Source organism: Oryzias latipes, chromosome 9 (assembly GCF_053564925.1).
Source record: "Oryzias latipes strain Hd-rR chromosome 9, Olatipes_Hd-rR_3.1".
Taxonomy (NCBI): Eukaryota; Metazoa; Chordata; class Actinopteri; order Beloniformes; family Adrianichthyidae; genus Oryzias; species Oryzias latipes.
The window spans coordinates 35,285,001-35,301,140 of NC_136245.1; the positions used below are offsets into that span (position 1 = coordinate 35,285,001).

Genomic DNA, 16,140 nt, shown 5'->3' on the forward strand with positions numbered 1-16,140 from the left:
CCAACTAACCAACCAACCAACACATCCACCCACATAACCATCCATCCATCCATCCATCCAACAAACCAACCAGCCATCCATCCTCATATTCATCCATCTATCAAACTATCCAACCATCCAACCATCCATCAAACCAACCATCCAACCAACCATCCAACCAACCAACCAACCAACCAACCAACCATCCATCCATCCACCCATCCATTCATCCATCCATCCATCCATCCATCCATCCATCCATCCATCCACCCAACCATCCATCCATCCATCCAACCATCCATCCTTCCATCCAACCAACCAACCAACCAACCATCCATCCATCCATCCACCCACCAAACCAACCATTCGTCCATCCAACTAACCAACCAACCAACACATCCACCCACATAACCATCCATCCATCCATCCATCCATCCATCCAACAAACCAACCAGCCATCCATCCTCATATTCATCAATCTATCGAACAATCCAACCATCCAACCATCCATCCAACCATCCAACCATCCATCCATCCACCCATCCATCCAACCAACCATCCACCCAACAAACCAACCATCCATCCATCCAACCAACCATCTATCCATAAACACTTTTAAAATCATTATTTCACTGGAGTCTAACTGATAAAACAACTTTTAAATTCTCTGACTTTAGTTTAAGGTCAAAGGTCATGCAGACTGTCAGAGAAAGGAAGCATGTAATTTTTCCTCTTTTTAAACTAATTCAGACTAATTTAGCTGATAAACAGATTTACTGCTTAATGATGCAACAATTGAGGCTTTTTTCATATTTAACTATTTTCTTAAGCCTGTAGACCTCGTGTTGACGAGCAGAGGAACATGAACTGATTCCCCGTCGTCACCTGCGATGGTTAACGGACTGAAAGTTCTTTCAGAACGTCTTTGCAGAAAGAGAGGAAGACTCTGGCTGACCAGGGTTCAGACGGTGATGAAGGTTTTTCCTTTGAAAGAGCAGAAATCCTAAACGCTGACGCCGCCACATCATTATCCCGCGTGGAGGGTGGGTTCCCTGGCGTGCAGTAAATCTGCACAAAGCCAATCCGGTTCTGACGGAAAACCGTCCGGGTTCTGTCACCTCATCAGACTGTTGAATGGAGTCCAACGGTATCAGCGCCGTCCCAATCATGGTGTCCCAGATCAGGCCTTTGTTCCACAGCTCCACCACCAGACCAGAGTCCAGATGATTGATCTCACTGCAGAAGACACAAAGCCCCTTCATCACAGCAGAGTCTTCCTCAGTCAAAACCTTCAACGTAACACAGAGAAGCAGACGCCGTCTTTCTGAGGAACTCAGAGTCAACATCTGGACAAGCTTCAAACACGGTTTGATGGTTTGATCCTGGAAGGAGGGAAGGAAGAGTGACCCCCCACCCCCACCCCGAGGGAAAACGTAAATGTAGAAGAAGACACTTCACCCCCCCCCCCCCCCCCCCAAAAAAGGCAGGTAATGTCAGAGTGGACGCGTCAGCTCCAATTCCGACTGTTCGAATCCGGCACTCACAACATGAAGTCCTGCTCCCAGCAGGGCCGGTCTCCCCGCACAGCGATGGTCGTGCTCTTCACATTCTGCACCTTCAATGTCACGTAGGCGTTGAACTTGTCTGAAAGAGACGGAGGTACACAGGTCAGAACCCCCCAACATCCCTAAAGCAGGGAGGGGGGTAGAAAAAGCCTCAGAGGAAGCAAAAAAAACCCCAGAAGCTTGGGCTTTTCTATGAACCAGATGAGGAAAACCGCCCTGCTCAGACTTTGTTCTTCCAGGTTGGCTGTGACGTCTCCGTTAAGGCGTCTCCTCTGGTTTCTCCATGAGTCTGTCACAGTCGCCTGCAGTCACTCTTTAGTGTTCTGCACCTTGTGTGTTCCGTTCAGAGCGACTCTTTCTCTGTCCTCTAGAACCATTTTGGTCGTGTCTGAGTCCTCCTTCCATCCGGGGTTCAACCTGTTAGCCTGACTGTAACACTGTGACCCCATGAGGATGACACAGGTTCAGAGGATGGATGATGGATGAAGGATGGATGGATGTAGAAAACACAGTAGCAGAACCTGGACAGTCAGATTCTGTTGGAGATTAAATGTAAACCAGAATCCAGGAAACCAGATGGGGGGGGGGGGTCTAGCTGCCTGAACCCAAAGTTCCTTCAAGGCCAGAAGCCGGGCTGCCCTAGACTGCCTCTGGGGGTGGTGCTTAGGACTGGGGGGCGGGTTGGGATGTGGTCCTGTGGGACTATGATTATTATTATTAATATTTTTCTTTTTGTTATCATTCAGCGTCCAGTCAGTCCAGCATCTAAAATTATTCAAATAAAGTTATTTCAAATAACAAAAGTGGTTTATAAAGATATACACCAACTATGTCCATAATGTACAGAACAGACCCCCCCCCCCCCCCTTGTGGTAGAACAAGCGGGCCGTTCTGCAGAGACTCCTCAGACCAGAACCCATCAGGAGGAGCTTTTTTTTGCATCTGACTCGGGTCCTGATTCCTGGGTGGGATTCCCCCACTACAACACAGTTCATGTGTTGTAGTGGGGGGGGGGGGGGGGGGGCTGAATGAATGTAAACAAGTGTCCATCATTTGACATGTTCCGCACTCTTACCTGGGGGGCCGTGAAGTTTGGCTTTCTTTACTGAAAGAAAAGAGAAAAAGAACATTTGTGTAAAAACTCCTGTAGGTCTCAATAGATTTATTATAATAAATGATAATAACGGTAACTGCAGACCGGGTCAGGTTCTGAACTGGAGGACCGGTTCTCCAGCTGGTTCCGGTTCTCAAAGCCATTAAAGAAGCTTAAGGTGAAAATATCAGTTATAACCGTTTTTCTGTCTCACTAATGTTTAATTTTTAACTTTTTAATTATGTGAAGTATTTCCAGAGAACAAAAGTACAACTGAGAACATCTGACCGTTTCTAAAATATACTATAGTATACCTATTACTATAGCATATAGATACACTGTAGTAATAGATATACTATAGTATACCTATTACTATAGCATATAGATACACTGTAGTAATAGTACATGTATCTTGCATGGAAGCTGCATCATCTAATAATTCAATAAATGATGTCATTTCCTGTCATGTTCATTCATTCATTTTCTATTCCGTCTTTCCCTTTCGGGGTCACGGGGCTGCTGGAGCCTATCCCAGCCACTTGTGGGCCAAGGCAGGGGACAACCTGGACAGGTTACCAGTCTGTCGCAGGGTAGAATGTCCACAAACACACACCCATGCACCCTCACACTCACACATATGGTCAATTTAGAGTTGCCAATTAACCTATGAAGCATGTTTTTTGGACGGTGGGAGGAAGCCGGAGAAAACCCACACATGCACGGGGGGGGAGAACATGCTAACTCCACACAGAAAGGTCCCCCGTTGATGTTCTGTTTCAGGTCCCCCAGCCGGGACTTGAACAGGGGGCCTTCTTGCTGTGACGCAAGAGTGCTAACCACTGCTCCACCTGCAGCCTGTCATGTTCCCTAGAAAACTCAAACAGCATCTCCACTGTCTGGGGTGGGGGGGCCTTTAAGCCTAAATCCGTCCACCGTGACCCGCAGCGTTGTTGGTCACAGGGGGGCGGAGCCTCCATGCAGACAGGAGCTCTAAGGAGGAGAAGACTCCAAGCGTCCCAGCAGGAGCTTCAGGCAGAAGATTGATCCACAATCCGGTTCTGCCTGCTGGAATCTGGACTTTGCAGAGGAACAAATGTCGGCGGGCCCTTCAGGCGCCGCCAGCTTCATTCCAAAGACAGATCGATGCGTTGATTGGATCCCTGATGGGACTCAGAGCGGACGCCGTAAACGCTCGTTAGTCTCAGGCCGTCTGACAGGAAACCCGCTGGGTCATGGATCCAAAGGTCAACTGAGACACCTCCAGAATTTATCCATAAAGCACTTCAGATTTTTCTAGAACAACCATCACATAACTGTAGATCCAATCAGATTAAGGATGAAACGATCTTAATGTCAGATTCCATCAAAGATTGAAATGATTTCTCTTCAGAAATGAAGCTTCATCCTTCAGCAACATCAGAGGTTCTGGAACCATCTTTTCAGTTCCATCTTCCTTCCTGAACCCACCAGAATCTTCAGCAGCCAGCGGTTCTGAAGAGTCCATTGGGTCATCACTAATGAATGTGAAACCTGCTGTTCCCACGCTGTTCTAGAACCCAAATACGAGGATAGGAATGTGTGGCCCTCAAAGAAATCACCGGACCGAACCTCGGACCGCAGCTGACCGGTCCTCCAGCGGGCCGGTCCGATGAAGCAGACCTTCAGTCAGTTTCAGTGATTCTGGAAACATGTCCAGAAATGTTCTGAAAGGTGATGGATCAGAACCGAACCTTTTGTTGGCGGCTGATGAAGCCTGAGTTCAGGTCGTCTTCTGACGCCAGAGGAACAACTTTTCTGAAATGTACTTAAAAAAGGGAAAACTGAGGAACAGCTGCTTCAACTCAGCAGAACAGAACCAACAGAACAATAGAACCAGCAGATCCAGCACACAGGAGTCCCTCATGCATCAGAGAGGGCAGAGTGTTACTGGAGAGGGCGGGGCTTGTGTCATGTGACCGTATGAAAGCATGCGTGCTGCTGAGGATAATCTCTGAGCTAAAGCCCTGATCCTGACCCGGCTGCTCGGAACAGACCATCGTTTACAGAAAACCTGCTCATCTGAAACCTCTTTCTGCAGACTTTACAGAATCTGGAGGAACAAAACTTTAACTGGTGAGCATTCAGAGTGGAGGGGCTTCCCACATGGAGGCCAACAGCAGCAGCGGCGGCAGCAGTCCACCTGGATTAAGCAGCAGCTGCAGAGCGTTACGTCACGCCACATCTGCAGCAGACGCTGAGCCGCTCCACTTCCTGAGCTGCTGTCACTCACGTTCACATGTGACGGAAACCAAACCGTTTTCTCTGCAGATTTAAGCCATGAGGGACAGAGAAACAACCAACAACCCTACGGCTGGGAAACCAGGGTTCGATTCCGAAGGGGGCGGGACGAGCATCATCCAGTCTGGGTCCAGTCCCTGTGCCCGTCCCCAGCCCGGACAAAATGCAGGTCTGTCAATACAATCAGTGAGAAGGGATTCGGTTTGGCGACGCCTGAAGGGACACAAGATCCAATCGTGTATACGGCACGCCCCCATGAGGCCCTGGAGCAGGACGCCCCCGTTTGAAGCTGCACAGCATGGAGGTGACGAAAGCCATTTCTGTGACCCTGACAACAGAAAAACTTCATTTCCCTCAATAACCACCGTTCATTCTGGCCCCGCCCACACCGTTAACCAGAGGACAGGCTATGATGTCACAATGGGGCTCATGGGACCGGAAGCCCCGCCCCCCCCCCTGCCCAAGTCATGGAGTTAGGGGGGGCCACAAAGTGTGCTGACTAAACAAAAACCAAATGAGCTCATGTGACTCTGCATGGCGCCGGTCATGAAAGCGCCGTCTATAAGCACATCTGGGATGGTCTTTAAGGTGACCGTCCACCGTCATCCATTGAACCATCACTGCACCAATGAGGAGAGACGGTTCAGACCATCACTGGATGCCCTCTACCCTCCCTGACTGACATCCAGAACATCATCAGGGACAGGACCTGTCTGACCTGCTGCCCTCTGGGAGGGGCTACAGAGGAATCAGAACCAAAACCACCAGACTCAAAAACAGCTTCTTTCCATAAACAATAACCAAACGCACAGATGAAATCTGCCACAACACAAGCCAATGCATTTGTTTATATATGTATATCTGTGTATATTTATATCTGTGTATATTTAGATGTATTTCTACTTATTTAAGTATCTATCCCATGTAAACACTTCCCAACCTCCATGCTCTATTTACACACCTGACATGTTAATATTTGTACACTTCTGCTGTACACTGCATACCTATTGTACATATTAATCCTTTATATTATACTATATTATACTATATTCTCACTGTGAATGGTAACTCCGTGACAACAAAGCAAATCTTATCTCACATCATTCAGATTTTCCTCCCAGAATGGGGTTTGCTGACTAAAACTCAGATATTTGCTTTGTTAGGAGCATTTCTCTGTGCCCCTCCCTCCCAATCACCCATTTCCTAAACTATGTGGAAGTGGGCGGAGTTACCTCTGGTCACAGTACCCCTCCCACTTAAGGCATTTTTGTGCAGAGTGCAGACATCGAGAATAAAAATTTATATCTTTTAAATGTCTTATTTATCCAAAACCCACTCTGTGTTGCTATGGCAACCTGTTATTGGGGGGGGGGGGGTGATTTGAAGAACACCTCCTTTTGAGTCGGATCCGTCTTCAGCTGAAGGAACCAGGACTTTGGGGTGTGAAGGTCTCAGAAGAACCTGGAGGTTCTGGTTTCATCGGTTTTAGTTCTAATGTGGAACGAACGCCGTTTCCTGAGGCAGATGCCCCCACCCCCACCCCCGGGAATACAGGCTTCACCAGTTTGGTTCTGCACCCTGGTTCCAGCCACAGCTCCAGAACTGGACTGTGTGAGGAAGAGGGAGATGACGGTCTTCCATCTAAACATCCTGGAGGCTGCAGAGCAGAACCCAGAACAGAACCGGGCCCGAAGCTGCAACAAATGATCTAACAGCAGAAAACGGAACCTCTGCCTCCAAACGCCGACGGGACGAAGAAGAACCACAAGCAGCGCAGCCCCTTCCAGAGATCCTCCTCATCCTCATCCTCATCCCTGCTGCATCTGCGGTCTGCTCAGGTTAGCTCTGCCCCCTCCTCCACCTCCTCCACCCGGATGGAGTGTAGCTGGTCCTCCAAAAACCCACGACCAGCTGCAGCGCTCAGGGGGCTGCGAGGTTACGCAGTCGTCTGCGCCATGAGAAGCAGTCAGTCGTGACGAGAAGTTCTCCAAGTTCTGTAGAACCCTCAAGAACCCAGAGTCCTGCATGGATGTGTCCCTCTGCTGTGAGGAATCGCCTGGTTCCTGAACGGGACGGGAACATCTGAGGTTCTTCTTCACCTCTGATGCTCTCATCTGGCACACGTGGGCCACAGTTGGACCAGTTCTAGCACATGTGGGCCACATGCGGCCCAGGAATCAGGACCCGAGTCAGATGCAAAAAAAAGCCATTTGGCCACGCCTCCAGGAAGTGCTGATTGTTTTTGAAGGAAGCCAACCAGGAAGCCGGATGGAATGCAGAGGCGGATTCCAGCGCGGCGCCTGAACGCAGCACGCAGCAGATGGCCTGAGGATTAGTCCACCCCCCACCCCCACCCCCTCCAATGCCAGCGGCCTCAAGCTCTGCTGGTTCCACCGTCAGCCCACCGCATGGCGGTTTGCAGCTTCAGCTGCATCCCATGATGCTTTTCTTCAGGTTCCTCCTCATCTAGAACACAGGTGTGACCTTTGACCTCTGGAGACCTGGGCGTTATTTTCCCTGAAGTTAATTCTGATGACATGGGGCCCTGGGACTATGAAATCAAAAAACATTTCAAAGAAGAGTTCGGGTCTCAAGAGCTTGACAGGGTTCTGCATTTTAACAGAACTCACAGGAACGCCATTCTTCCACAAGGAAGTTCCATCACTCTGCAGGTTAGTCTGCATTCCTCAAAACGCCGCCGCCGCCAGCCTCACTGATGGGGGCCGGATGCAGCAGCTGCCCGGTCAGCCTGACGGGTCTGGACCACTGCTCGGAGTTCCACAAGAACGTCTGCAGGAAACCATGGGGACTAGAAAAGTTCAGGAGGAAATGAGGTCAAAGTTCAGGACCTGAAAACGCTGAACACCATGTGAACCACAGCAGTGGTGACCCTGAGGGGCGTGCCAAAAGGTCAACCACAACAACAACCACAGCTGGCACCTGAACCACAGCAGGGCAAGCACAGAACCGCAGCATCACAGAAGAGGAAGAGAAGTTCACAGAACCCGCTACAGCAGAACCTCCTCCGTGATGCTCCTCTCTGATGGAGGACAGAACTCTGGACGGATGGATCAGCACGAGCCGAACCGGCGCGCGCCACATCCGGATTCTCTGAAAGCACTTTTTCCATCATTTCATTCAGAGTCTCTTTAGTTCCACTAAATCTACCGACTTTCCGTTAACGCAGAGCTGACTAACGGACCCGACACGGGCTCGCAGCCTCGGGTCAGGTCTGCTCCCGCGCGCGTGCGTTAGGACTCACCTCTGACGCACAGCAGGGACATCTCTGCGGGCTCCGGCAGCTCCTCCTCCGGCGGGTTCAGGGCGAACTGCGACCCGCACCGGGAGAGACGGCGGCCAGAGATCCGCCTGAGCGGGGCTGGCCCTCGTGCTGCGTTCAGGGGCCGCAGCCAGCGTGGGAATTTAGAGCGCAGACTCCGACAGGTGATTCATCGTGCAGTCAAAGCAGAAACGCATCGAAGTCCTGAATCCTAAACCGGTTCTCCTCTGCAGTCACAGTTCGAGTCTGAATCCGAACTGGAAAAAAAAACCTAGAAAAAAAAGGATTCAAACTTTCGAAAAGTCCCCTGACAACCATGACTACGAGCTTCATTCCAGATGAACTGGACTAACCGGCTCCATCCTAAGAACGCCTTCACTGGCTCATGTGGTGCAGTCACTCTAGGAGTGAGACTCGGTGCAGAAACAAGTCACTCCAAAGGCAGAGACACATGAAATGAGAGTTGATGAGTGACAGCGCCACGAGGTCAAAAGCTGAGTCATTGATAAAGAAATAACTTCTGGAAGAACAGCTATTGACTGTTAAGAGGACTAGCCGGGGGAGGGGGGTGACGTCATCCACAGAAAATGGCTGATTTCTGGCTCCAACCAAATGAAGTCAATTAGTCGCCATTTTTCCACAACAGGGAGGCCGCCATGTTGGAGCCAGATAAGGTTTGAGCTGTGATTGGTCCGAATTGATCTGAGTCAACGTTTCTTTTTTAACATTTCTATGGAAACTACTGTCACCAATCAGAAATGAGCGTCTTGGAAGTCCACACCCCTTCCGGTGAAAGCCGGCTTGGGAGAATCTGTCAAACATTTAGTGTTCAAGGTGGGGCCAGCGGGCACCGCATGCTTTTCTTGAGGCCTCTGGTTGGCCAATTCAATTCAATTCAATTTGTATAGCCCAAAATCACAACAACAGTCGTCTCAATGGGCTTCAAAGTAAACATGAACTCAAAAGGATCACGAATACAAAGAGTTCAATAGCCTACGTGCACGATAGAACTTCCGGTTAACTTCCGTGTTTCGAGTGTGAGGCCGACAACTTCCTGTTGGTCGTGTTATTGTTGTGGGGAGTTTTGTTGAGTTGCTAGTTTTGAGTAAATAGGAGCGGATTTCGGGTAAAAGAGAGGCGTTTGGTGTTTCAACGCGTGACAAAGACATCACAACATTGTTTTGTACCCGTGTGCGAATTTGTCAAAGTACAACAGTACTAATATAAGCTTTCATAGCTTTCCAGTAGATGTGTCGGTGAGAGCCGAATGGATGGTGAACACTGCGGGAGGACTTCACCCCAAACAAGACGAGTCGTGTTTCGTATTTGCAGCAATCGGAAAGAAAATGCGTCATGTAAACACGGCGTTCGTAATACTTTGCCCCGGTCAGACTCGTTCGGATCAAAATTTCTTTCCGATCGAGATAGCTGGGTATACCGATCGTTGTTCATGTAAACGGTCATTCCGATCGTGTGTCACTGCTGCTCTGGGTTACGTCATGCATAGACGGTGTTTCGCTGAGAGAAAGCTTTGGAGCGCATATGGGACCGACCAGCGGCTCTGCGGACGCCCCGCGTAAAGCCCCGCTCCGCTGGGTCTCCCCTCTCTTTCACCCCTCACGAGGGAGATGCGGGGGGGGATGCGTGTCCACTGACTGAGGTCTGGACCCGCCATCCGAGCTCTGCGTTCGGGCTCCGGTGCCAGTGGACCGAGTGAACCTCTCTGAGCAGAGCAGCCGGATTTATTAATGTGTTTGAGGGGAGGGTGCTTTGTTACGTGTGCGTTTGTTATGTGTGAGAATTCGGACTGCGAGCCGAACCGCCGCTCTGGGTTAGCGGCTGCCGGACTCACGAGGACAGAGCAGAGCACACAGTGTGTGTGAGCTTAGAGCAGAAATGCCGCTCAGTCCTTAGAAACTGTTCAAAAAAAATCACGACACATGGAATTATGTTTCTAATTGTGCCCCGACAAATAAAGGCTGATCATTTACGTGCAGCCAGGATGCAGATTGCAGCGTTTCCCACATGGTTTGTCCTGGATTTTGTCTCCATCAAAAGGCTAATGTTGTTAGCCCATGTTGTTAGCCTCTCCTAACACTGGGTTGTTCTTCACTTCTGTTCTTCTTCCACAAAAAAAGCACTGACCACACGGATTAAATATAAAATGATAAGCGAACAGGCACTTCATAATATTCATAAAATTAATAAAAGCACGTTTGGAAGATCACCTCGTATGTTACCGAGCTGTTGCATAAATATGTGACAGCACAGGTTTGTTTACAACGGGACTCATTTCCTTTCGGTATTCTCGACAGTATATATTTTAGACACGATATTTTGCCCATGTAACCACGCACTGGTCGACAATCCTATAGATGTCGTTCACGTCGATTTTCGGGAGACCTTGTAGAAAACGGGTGAAATATGCCATCTTTCGCAATCAAAATCTGCCGTGTCGCTGCTATAGAAGTCGCAAACCGGAAATGGTCGGCCTCACACTCAAGGCGGCGGAAGTAGAACTCCTTACTTTCGTGCACGGAGCCTATAGGAAAATACTAAAATGAACTAACAAAGTGTACTACAAGAATAAAGTAGTAAACTGTGATAAATATCAGAAACAATATCAAGAAGATGTTAAAGTATCAGATTCAATTCAATTTGATTTGTTTAGCCCAAATTCACAACAACAGTCTCTATGGGCTTCGTATTGGTAATTGAAAAAGTAAAATATGAACTCAAAAGGATCATGACTACATAGAATTCAACAGGAAAATACTAAAATGAACTAAAAAACTGACTAAACTATACTGGCATCCCTGCCCTTAAAAAACGAAGAAACCTCAGGGGGGGCCACATGAAGGAGGGATCCTCCCCCAGGACGGAGAGGCGATTTACCAGAACTCTTAGAGAAGAATTAACTTATCTAAATCTACAACTACATGTATAAAGTCCGGCAGACGAGCTTCATCCAGACGGAGTGGGGGGGACAGTCGGGGGCGCGAGTCGAGCCTGAGACAGGATCCACAGCCAGGTGTAGGAGCAGGAGCAGAGACGAGGTACTCGGTCAGAGCAGTTCATCTGACCAATAGAACGACTGACAGCTGTTTGTTTCTCTAGAGACGTCTGTTGGATTTTGGCTTCCTGCAGCCAGCAGGTACTTCCGGTTATACAAGGGGGCGGGGTCAATCAGTCCAGTTCTCAAATACTGTCAGTGAGACCAACACCAAACAAACTAAACTAGATAGTCATTAAGACAAGACACGGCATTTACAAGAAAAGGTTTTGAACTCAGTCTCTTGTTCTGGATTGTGAGCCTTTGAAACGACTCAAAGCTGCAGTTTTGTCATTATTGGTGGTAAAGTTCCATCAGGGCCAAGCGGTTCCTGGTCTTGGTTATAATTATTTCCAAAAGAAACTGAACTGAATAATTGGTGGAAAATCTGAATTATTCTGATCCAGAACTCAGCCCATCCATCCTCTGAGTATTTCCAGGATAACATGAATGAACTCCAGCCTGGATTTATATAAAAGGAAAAGAAAAAATACATACTTAAATTATACAATGAGCCAGTCTTTTGAACCGTCCACTTTCGCAAACAAAGACCAACTTCTTGTAATCGAGTAATCATTTCTGCAGGTCAAATTCATGGATCCCAGTAGCATTTCAGAGAGAAATTAAAAGAAACTGAGTTCCGCCGGAGAAATACGGGTGTGGCGAGAAAATCAAATGCGTGAAAGCTGGTAGCCCTGTAAATGCAAACCTTATGATATGACATCATGCAGGTTCTGCAGGGCAAACGGCCAGAAGTGGAACAGACAGAGTTGGCTCCGCCCACATCAATGTTCTTAAAACAGCAATTGGCAAAGTATCTGAAGCTCTTGAACCCCTTCACTGTCAAACAAGACACCCTTAAATCTGAGCACACTGAACGCTTGAAAGAAAGAATTTGTTTCATCGTTTGACCCAGAAGAACCAGAACCGGACCTTTAATCACACAAAGGAGCTCCACACAGAAAAGGCTTCATGACAGTTTTAATCCAAAAAAACCTGCATGAAAGTCCAAAACGAAAGTGAAAAACAATATTTAAAGCTCGTCTTCTTTGACTCTACGGCTGCAGAGAGTCAGTCACTGAAAAATAAATTTTATTTAGAAAACATTGACCCAACATGACACCAAAGGGGTTCAGGCTCACCTTTGACCTTTTTCATTCCTCGTTATGGTTGGAGCCTGGAGAGCCAAACATGGCATATCTTGAAGGCCAGAGCCAAGGACCATGCCTGTGGTCTGATGCTTGAGGCCCTTGTGGCTGTAGAGTGTGCGGTTGAGATCCCTGCTGTTGAGCCATTGAGCCCTGCCTGTGTCTTAGCATCCGAGGTGCGAATCCCTGCAGAGGGTTTGGGAATTGGGCCTCTGACGCTTCCTTGTACTCCTCTTGGGCCTGAGGTGTCCGTCGAGCCGTTCCTTGGGGCTGAAGTCCCGGTGGAAAAGGCATTTGGCGCTGAGACCCTTGCACAAACCTTGTGCCCTGTAGGCCAGGCCTCATCTGGCGGCTTGACTTCTCTGACTGAAGCTCCTGCTTGTTACTAGACTTCTGCTGCTTGGACCTGGCTCCTTGAAGTTCAGGTTGCTCCTGGTAGGTGGGTCTCTGAAGGTACAGGGGGTTCTGCTGAAGGTCTGAAAACTGTGCCTCGGAACCCAGTTTGTGTCTTGTGCTCTGGAGCTGATGATTAGGTTCCTGGACAGGAGACTTGTGGTGCCCAGGTCTCTGTTGGTAGCTTTGAGGCAGTGACTGAGAATTCAGCCGATAACCAAGTCCACCCTGTTGAAACTCTTGCTGGTTACTCGATGTTTGAGGAACAGATTGTTTAAAGTAGTTAGACAACAGGGATCGAGGCCCGTGAGACGGGATCATTTGTTGGTGGCTCTGCCCTTGGGGCTGAGGTCTTCTGTGGTGACTTGGTACCTCAGACTGAGGTTTGTTGGGGTTACCATGACTCTGGGCCCGTTTTCTCTGCTGGTTTTCAAAAACCTTGGCCTCAGGCTTTTGTGAATAGCCATGAATTTGAAGATGAGGTTTCAGCTGGTAGTTTGAAACTCTGGCCAGAGGAGCCTCTGGGTAACCAAGGCTTTGGAAAGCAGGTCTCTTTTGATGCCTCAATACTTGGGCCTCAGGTTTCTCATGGGAATCAGGCATTTGAGGTTGTCTTTGTAGAGTACTTAGCTCCTTATGTGGTTTCTGAAAATAATCACTGGGTTGAAGTCTTTGCCGATTAGATGGCATCTCATACTGAGGTTTCTGGAGGTAACCAGGAGGTCTCTGCTGGGCTGACCCCTCAGGTTGGGGTTTCTCGAGGTAACCAGGAGGTCTCTGCTGGGCTGATACCTCAGGTTGAGGTTTCTGGAGGTAACCAGGAGGTCTCTGCTGGGCTGACCTCTCAGGTTGGAGTTTCTGGAGGTAACCAGGAGGTCTCTGCTGGGCTGACCTCTCAGGTTGGGGTTTCTGGAGGTAACCAGGAGGTCTCTGCTGGGCTGACCTCTCAGGTTGGGGTTTCTGGAGGTAACCAGGAGGTCTCTGCTGGGCTGACCTCTCAGGTTGAGGTTTCTGGAGGTAACCAGGAGGTCTCTGCTGGGCTGACCTCTCAGGTTGGGGTTTCTGGAGGTAACCAGGAGGTCTCTGCTGGGCTGACCTCTCAGGTTGGGGTTTCTGGAGGTAACCAGGAGGTCTCTGCTGGGCTGATACCTCAGGTTGAGGTTTCTGGAGGTAACCAGGAGGTCTCTGCTGGGCTGACCTCTCAGGTTGGGGTTTCTGGAGGTAACCAGGAGGTCTCTGCTGGGCTGATACCTCAGGTTGAGGTTTCTGGAGGTAACCAGGAGGTCTCTGCTGGGCTGACCTCTCAGGTTGGGGTTTCTGGAGGTAACCAGGAGGTCTCTGCTGGGCTGATACCTCAGGTTGAGGTTTCTGGAGGTAACCAGGAGGTCTCTGCTGGGCTGACCTCTCAGGTTGAGGTTTCTGGAGGTAACCAGGAGGTCTCTGCTGGGCTGACCTCTCAGGTTGGGGTTTCTGGAGGTAACCAGGAGGTCTCTGCTGGGCTGATACCTCAGGTTGAGGTTTCTGGAGGTAACCAGGAGGTCTCTGCTGGGCTGACCCCTCAGGTTGGGGTTTCTGGAGGTGACTTTGAAGCCTCTGTTGATGGGCTGGCATTTCAGGTTGTGGTTTTAGGAAGTAACTGTGACTGTTTTGGTGATGTTTGGTTCTCTGTTGACTTGGAACCTCAAGGTCAGATTTGGGGGGAAAACTGAAAACCCCTGGTTGTGTTCCCTGCTGCTGATTTAGTACCAGAGAACTAGGTTTCTTAGAGTAGCCATGATCTTGAGTCTGAGGTCTCTGCTGGCGGCTTGGTACCTCCGGCTCAGATACCTTGAGGTAACCACGATTTTGGGAGTGAGGTCTTTGGAGATGACCAAGTACCTGGTTCTCAGGTTTTTGCAGGTAGCTATACCCCAGAGGCAGAGGTCTTTGCTGGTGACCAAGGCCTGTTTGTTCTTTGTAGTTGGGTGACCAAGGAAGAGATTTTAGCTGGTAGCCAGGTGCCTGGGGTTGAAGCGCTGGTTGGCGTTCTTGCCTCTGACCCTGGTCTTTTCGGTTGGACTGGCTGTGAAGTGCTTTGGGCCCCAATGTTAGGTAATGCATCTCAGAATGAACTGATGGATAGTGAGGAACCTGAGGCTGGGCTGCAGAAACCCGGTACTGTGGTATAAACTCAAAGCCAGGAACCTGCGACTCCCATGTGTCCGACTCAAAGCCACGAGAAGCTGTCAAGCAATCAAAGGGATTAAGAAACTTTCATACTTAAATAAATCACCATCATCAACATACTGCAATGAGTACATCAAAGGAAAAAAAAGACTTTGTTCTAAGAAACTATGACAAAACACGTCAAAGGTAATTTTTACCTGAGCCTTACATTTTACACTTGCATGACTCTTCCTAACGACCAGCAGCCAGAACATCAGCACAGCAGCCAGGTAGGAGGTCCTGGTTATGGAGAAACGGGAGTCATTCACAATCACAATCAGCAGAAACAAAAAGCACTGGAAACACAAACGTTACCTTTGCGTTTGTCCCATGGTTTCAGCTGGTGGGCCACAACTTTCAACAACTCAGTTAACCTGATGAATCAACTTTATTTCTTCTTGCTTTTTACTATGAGAAAGAAGACAAAAAGCTTAGAAACGTCTTAAAAACTTAACTGAAAACAGGTGGAACCAATGTGGGCGGAGCTACTTATGACTCACAGCTGTTTAGGAAATCTTAAATTGCTTCCCTCAAGACAGGAAGAGAGTTTACACTTTAGGATTTTCTATTTAAAATGTGATTTCAAACATCCTGCTTCAATTAAAAGAGAAACGATCCTCATGTCTGAAGCTTCAGGAAAAGCTGTTCAGTGACACCTGCTTGAGACTAAAAGCCAAAGTGATCAAACATAAACCTGCATGAATCCTTTTTCAGACCCACATGTACCAGGGAAACATAATCAGACCATTTCTGAACTAGTTTGGACATTAAAACTCATCCGGAACAGACTGGACCAAAACAGAAAAAGAGGCACTGAAATGGAGAATTGGCCGTGGAGAAGACGAGTGTCAGGAAATACAAAACTGCTCCCACAGCGTCAGGTTGAGGTTTTACTTTATGCAGATGACATTCTTCCGTTCTTCCATGGCATGTTCAGGTTTATATTAACTCAGCTGAGCCATGAGAATGAAGAAGCCTCCTCATCTGCAGTCATGTTCTTTTCTATTGAAGTGAACTCGGATCACAATCTCTTCAAAACATTGGAACATTGGAGTTAAACGTCACAAAAATCCTCCCAAGTGATGCTTATAAACAGTGTACATAAGATTTGACTCGTGACGCCATCTTCATGAATGAAAGCTCCTCCT

General features: G+C 48.5%; 2 protein-coding genes across 6 annotated transcripts in view; both read right to left on the reverse strand.

The window, feature by feature from the left end:
• The window catches only part of LOC144981294 (protein unc-13 homolog B-like), a 40,819-nt gene extending 32,489 nt beyond the window's left edge, over positions 1–8,330 (reverse strand). For both annotated transcript variants that reach the window (XM_078953421.1, XM_023958106.2), the window contains exons 1-4: positions 8,177–8,330; positions 2,620–2,649; positions 1,524–1,623; positions 1,098–1,215 (exon numbers count right to left, since the gene is read on the reverse strand). In XM_078953421.1, the coding sequence (XP_078809547.1) occupies positions 1,098–1,215; positions 1,524–1,623; positions 2,620–2,649; positions 8,177–8,198 (270 nt within the window). In that variant the 5' untranslated portion in view covers positions 8,199–8,330. The remainder of the gene's footprint in view (positions 1–1,097; positions 1,216–1,523; positions 1,624–2,619; positions 2,650–8,176) is intronic.
• A 3,880-nt stretch (positions 8,331–12,210) lies between these two features.
• Positions 12,211–15,532, reverse strand: LOC101160288 (uncharacterized). Of its 4 annotated transcripts, none has more exons than XM_004085181.5 (4): positions 15,308–15,532; positions 15,162–15,232; positions 12,389–15,009; positions 12,211–12,324 (listed from the first exon to the last, which is right to left on the reverse strand). In XM_004085181.5, exons 1-3 carry the CDS (start codon positions 15,322–15,324, stop codon positions 12,401–12,403), a joined length of 2,697 nt encoding a protein of 898 aa, XP_004085229.2. In that variant the 5' UTR covers positions 15,325–15,532; the 3' UTR covers positions 12,211–12,324; positions 12,389–12,400. The 4 variants fall into 4 exon arrangements, with proteins under 4 accessions (XP_004085229.2, XP_078809558.1, XP_023813871.1 ...); XM_078953432.1 differs by having other exon boundaries at positions 15,151–15,232; positions 15,308–15,368; XM_023958103.2 differs by having other exon boundaries at positions 12,211–15,009.
• Between the last annotated feature and the right edge of the window lie 608 nt (positions 15,533–16,140).